The sequence below is a fragment of the Miniopterus natalensis genome, chromosome 14 (genome assembly GCF_054644295.1).
Source record: "Miniopterus natalensis isolate mMinNat1 chromosome 14, mMinNat1.hap1, whole genome shotgun sequence".
NCBI classification, from domain to species: Eukaryota; Metazoa; Chordata; class Mammalia; order Chiroptera; family Miniopteridae; genus Miniopterus; species Miniopterus natalensis.
This window is the reverse complement of record NC_142094.1, coordinates 29,521,640-29,527,639: the sequence shown is the minus strand read 5'-3', so window position 1 is coordinate 29,527,639 and position 6,000 is coordinate 29,521,640. Positions and strand designations below refer to the sequence as shown.

General features: G+C 40.0%; 1 protein-coding gene across 1 annotated transcript in view; it reads right to left on the bottom strand.

Moving 5' to 3' along the window:
- Positions 1 to 1,064: 1,064 nt before the first annotated feature.
- The window catches only part of SLC16A9 (solute carrier family 16 member 9), a 50,979-nt gene continuing 46,043 nt past the window's right edge, over positions 1,065 to 6,000 (bottom strand). Inside the window, exons 5-6 of the mRNA XM_087824144.1 lie at positions 2,531 to 3,448; positions 1,065 to 2,153 (exon numbers count right to left, since the gene is read on the bottom strand). Of these exons, the coding sequence (XP_087680270.1) occupies positions 1,975 to 2,153; positions 2,531 to 3,448 (1,097 nt within the window). The 3' untranslated portion in view covers positions 1,065 to 1,974. The remainder of the gene's footprint in view (positions 2,154 to 2,530; positions 3,449 to 6,000) is intronic.

Sequence of the window (6,000 nt, the reverse complement as noted above, 5' to 3'; positions counted from 1 at the left end):
AAACTTTCCAGAAGTCCGAGTATGGAGCAGAAGTCCAAGGCACTTTGGAGCCCCATTATTTCCTTATTGAGTAGGATTAACTCAGACACAAAACTCCCCGTACTCCAGGTTTATTGCATAGAAAAGCACTGTTTAGCCACCTCGGTGAGGTGTTGTGGGGATTCATGGTTATAAAGTGCTTCAGGTGCCTTAGGAGAAAGGCAGCATAGAAGTATGAAATAATCTCACATACTTCAAAAGAAATGAAAAAACAATTTTGGCACAATAGGAAGAGTGCCTCCTATTTAAAGAACCACACTTGGCTATTTAGAAAAACCCATCGCCTCAATGGTTTCTTGTTTGTTTGTTTTAGTTAAGAGAATAAATGTTTCTGTGTTGCCAGTTTTATAACAGTCATTCTCAACCCAGGCTATGTTATCAGAATCCCTTGAAGAGTCTGTCAAAAATATAGATCCTTGCTCAGCAGTTGAGCATTGACTCATAATCCAGTTCACTTCCCAGTCAGGGCCCATGCCCGGGTTTTGGGCTTGATCCCAGAGGGGGGCATGAAGGAGGCAGCCGATCTATGACTCTCTCATCATTGATGTTTCTATCTCTCTCCCTTCCTCTCTCTGAAATCAATAAAGACATACACACACACACACACACACATATGTGTGTGTGTGTGTGTATATATATATGTATATATGTGTGTGTGTATATATATATGTATGTGTGTGTATATATATATATGTATGTGTGTATATATATATATATATATATATATATATATATATATCCTTGGCCCATAGCCTAGACTACAGAATTAAAGTCTCTCAGAGTGGTTTTTTTTTTTCAGAGTGGTATTTTTTTTAAAAGGACCCACAGAGGATTCTGATGCATACAAAAGTTTTAAAAACATTTATTTAGAAAAATGTCAATTTATTAAACATTTATTTTCTTCCAGAACATTTTTCTTAATAATGAATGAAGTTGAATCGGGGTATCAACTTCTTATTGCTTTTTCCCCTTCCCATGTTCCACACAGACTCAGAGCATCATGCACACACACACACACACACACACACACACACACACACACATATACATTTTTAAATTCTGCCCTTGAATTAAAATGTGATAGTGGTAAAATCTGATAGTAGCAAGTAAATCAAGAAGATATGCAAGGACTTGCAATTTGTCCCCACTGTGCCCGAAACAAATGGATGTTTCCCATTTGCCAGAACGGAATGGTTAAAATATGCATTTCCAATTTGGAAATAGGTAAAATCAGCACTTCCTGGGAAACATCGGCTGAACGGATGCCAACAGACAAAAGTGAGCGAGGTTATAGCGGCCAACCATCAAAGAAAGGCGAGAGGGATGACTCCTCCGTTTGGAGATTGCCTGCATCTCAGCAAACACCTCATGCTTGATGGGCACCAAACATGCGGTGCTTCATCAAGGTAAGTAAAACAGAATAATGAAAACTGGTGACTGTGATTTAAAATGTCTTTAAAAAAAGAAAAGCATCAGTTTGCTCCACTGCAGCTCTTAATGCTGTTTAGTAACCACTTTCAGTTCTTGACTAGCTCAGAGTCTTCTATTCACTAGCTAGTCTAACCTAGAGAAGAGAGTGTTCAGTCCCCAGCGGCCGTCACAGGGGTCTCATCGCGCCGCCTGCGGTTGTAAAACAGAAGAGTCGCCTCTGGGTGTCTTGCAATGGAACTAACGGTGTCTGCAGAGAAATTATTTCTTGACACACAGAGAGTCCTCTGAAGGCAGTCAAAATTCTTACGATGTCAAGAACTCATGAATAACAGCAAAACAGAATAGTCCCACTTCTTGGAAAAAGAAAAAAGAGGGGGGGGGAAATATGGGAGATAGATGCTACATAGAGACTAGGATATGTCTTTTAAAAAAAGTTCATTCAGAGTCAGCCGCAGTGAAATTTCGCTATGAAAAAACAGTCTTGTACTGCCTTCCGATACTGCTCTAAACGTTAGAGGCGACTTTGTACAGAAAGGTTGCTGGAGCTGGCTTGGGGAGCTGCTTGTTGCACGTTTCCCAGGGGGGCAGGGATGCCAGCAGCAGGATAAAACCTCCCAGCAGGACGCAGATGCCACTGAAAAAAAACGCGATGTCATAGGTCTGGGTCCAGTCATAAAACCAACCTGGAAAGAGAGGGAGAAAAAGAGTGAGTTTGATATAAAGAGTATGCCTCTGAAGCCCATACTCTAATTTCATCAGTTTTAGGCACAGCTCGTATTTTTCATCTATTCTCGAAGTGGCCTACTGGGATAATTTCTCAAAAATTTGGACAAGAACAAACAGGCATTTTGGGTTCCTCCCAAATAAAGAATAAACACAAGTCCCTGAGCGAGAATCTTGGCTTTTCAACTATAGCAAAGCGATTCTGAATAAATCATGATCATGACACTTTCCATGCAGATTTATTTTACGCACATCTGTGCTACAATCTGAGTCTCTATGTCTGGAGAACTCACAAAGAAGAACAGTAAAATGGGTGACTTTAAGATAAACGTCTTACCAACAATTGGCGGTCCAATGCTATTTCCAAGTCCAGCAAAGAACATTAGTATCCCATAGGCATGGGCTAATTTTTCAATTCCCACAGTCTTCGTGGTCACATAAGGGAAAATGGACCAATTACCGGTGAGAAACCCTAGGATCCCAGAAAGGATCGCCAACATGATGTAACTTTTGGCAAACGGAATTGCACACAAGGCCAGGCCCATGAGAATCAAGGTAGCGATGTAAAGGTACAAGGTGTTAATCCACTTGAAGTCAGCCAGTATCCCCAGGAGGAGTTTACCAACTGCGGTCATAATGCCGATAATGGAAATCAGAGGCATCACGAACTCTTCCTCCTTCACGCTCGAGCTTCTCGCCACGTCTTCCATAAGCAACGAAGGTGGAAACCCTCCGACGTCAAAAAGGAAGATAGCGATGAAGAGAGCGGAGAAGACTTTGTTTCTGAACAGAGCCGCAGTTTCTCCACAGTAGTTTCTATATAACTGCCACTTCCTCTTGGCAAGCTGTTTGCAAAAATATGTCTGTTCTGCAACTTTCTTTTTGTACGTTTCGGCCTCCTTGGCGTGCGCCGCGGGCGCTGGGGCTTTGCGAGGCAGGCTCTCCCGTTTCCAGTCCCCGCTGGCTGACGCGCTCTTGTAGGTCTCCTCGCTGCCGTAGCTCTTTTCCAGAATGTTTATGTTTTCTTCCAGGCTCTTTTCTTTTTCATTGTAAATGGAGTATCTATGTGGTACATTTTCCAGAGCTGCTTTTTCAGGCAAAGGGCCATCAGAGGCCTGGAGGGGTCTCATTAGGCTGCCACAGGCCAGTATATTTAAGGCTAAAGCGCCCACGATCAGCAGGCACCCGTCCAGCCCATAGTACTCGATCAGCAGCCTCTGCAGAGCAGCGTATATAAAAAGTCCAACGCTTGAACCTGGAAAGGAGATGGGAACTGTTCAGTCTTCATCTCTTATCACACGGGGCTCTCAGGACAAATATCACCAGTATCACAATTCAATTTCTTTTTCACACTGGCGCACACCTGTGCCATCGCATGAAAATCGCAGCAAGAATATTAAAGGTAATGGTAGCAACAACAGTAATAGAAATACTGATAGAATATTTATTTTAAGGATGAGCATTTGTAGTTCCCACAGGGTTAAGCACTTTACATTGCACGATCTTGTTTGATCTTGATAATGATCGTATTGCGGAGGCCCTGTTATTATTGGGGATTGACACGTGAAGTGGCCTAGGGCTAGAAAGGTTGAGAAATTTGCCACCGGTCTCAAAGCTGTAAATGGCATAAGTAGGAGTCACATGCAATCACCTGACTCCTGGAGCCCATATTCTTAATAAATACCTTACTCAATCACTTTTTTTGCACTTATTATGTGCAAAAATATATAGCTCCATGCTATATATTTACTCCCTTTGAAAAAGCAAATATTTATGTTTTATTTTTTGAGATGAAGAATATATTTTTATTTTTATGGGATACTTGTAATGGTGTGATAGTTCAAATCCGTTGCTGAGTCACCAGAATAAATGATTCACGTTACTAAACTATGAAAGGAGTAAACTGGAATTTGATAGGGTATTAGAATTACAAAGTGTGCCTGTTGCACATCCTTACAACACTATAAATTCTCCAGGTTGTTTGTGGTTGTTGTTTTAGCATAGATCACACTAAACACACTGGAATGGCCATGGTACATCAGCCCATTAATTTGCAGTGTTCTTAAATGATTCTGATTTCAATTTTTAAAAAATTGACTATTTTAAAATGTAAATATTATTGGAAAATGTCATGTAAAAAAGCAATGGAGAAATAAATAGATGTGTTAAAAAATAGATAAATAAGTGGATCATACTTTTAAAATGATCTATATTAAATTACTTCACAACCCCAACAGGATGCCATGCTTGCAGCAAAAACCCATCTTACAAAAATTCTTATGAATGACCAATTGACTCTGTCTTAGACTCGTAAGAAAACATTTTTCTTTGGGACACTGTTGTCCCTTTCTAACATTTTTAAAGTTAACTTTTTAATCTCCCCCTGCCCCCAAAATTATTTGCAGGAAAATGTTAATAGCTCACATTAATGTAATAGCAGCTAAAATAATATTGTTTTGTGGCTAGTAAGATAGTATCTTCTTTGCTGACTATTGAAAAATAGTAAATAGACAAATTTAATCCTTTCCGTATCTTTTTAAAAGAGGCACATACTTCAAAAGTTAAAAGTACTTCAGAAAACAAACCGAAAGAATAGAAAATAGCACTATTTCATGCACTTCTGTACGGCATTAACCGCCACTCACTGTTAATTCACATTTTCGTCCAACACCATTTCTTTGTACAGATTCTAACAAACCATTAGATACTTAGAAATCCTCTTGGCGTTTTGCAAATTCTGTATTTTGACCTTACATTGAGGAAAATAAGCAACCTCTCCATTGCTCACCAGCCAAGGTTAGCTCTCATTATGAACTAAAAGGAAGACATTAAATCAGTTCAACCAAAATTTGCTGAACACCTATGATGTGCTCAGTCCGACAGTGCAGCACAGTCCAGTCACACATTAGGCGCTAGTTTCCTCAGCCTGCATCCCGTAAGAATGCAGCCAAAGCTTAGGAAGACTCAGGAATTCTTTCAGGCCAATAAAGAGCAATTCAGAGCTTTCTTGTGGAATCGTGTAAACTGAAAACTATAATTTTTAGTTTTCAAAAAGAAAACCCTCATTTAAAAATCATCAATGTAAAGGGTAAAGTGAAATAACAGATGAATGCTTCCATGCATGCCTAAATTATATATTATCACAAAGAGGGAAAATATTAATTGATGATCAGGGAACCTGAAATAGTAAGAGAGACACCCATGTTTTGATTAACTATTCATACCACGGGTCAATACTCTTTTTCTCTAAAGGGCCAGAGAGTACATATTTAAGCCATAGAGGGGCACACAACCTCTGTCGCAAATGCTCAACTCTGCCCCTGAAGCACGAATGGGGCCAGCGAAGGTCTGTAAAGGAATGAGCATGGTTGTGTCCAACACAACTGTATGAGCCCTGAAATTTGAATTTCACATAATTTTCCCATGCCATAAAATAGTCTTCTTTTGATTTTTAAAAACTCTACAAAAATATAAAAATCCTTCTTCGCTTGTGAGCTGTCCAAATACAGGCAGTAGTCCAGACTTGGCCCAGAGGCATCGGTTTACCAGCCCCTCCCTGTTCACCACAGAGCAAGACAGAGTCCCCAAACCTTCGCTTCATGCCCATGTTCCTCGCTTTCAACTAGGTCACAATATTTCAAGTATTTTCACTACTGGTTTCTTTTCAACTTTAAAGAAATTCTACTGTGAGTTATATTTTGCTTGTCATCTCTTTCACTGAAGTTGAATGAATATTTGTGTCCCCCAAATTCATATCCTGACACCTGGCCCCCAAGGTCATGGTATTAGAAGGTGTGTCCTTAGGGA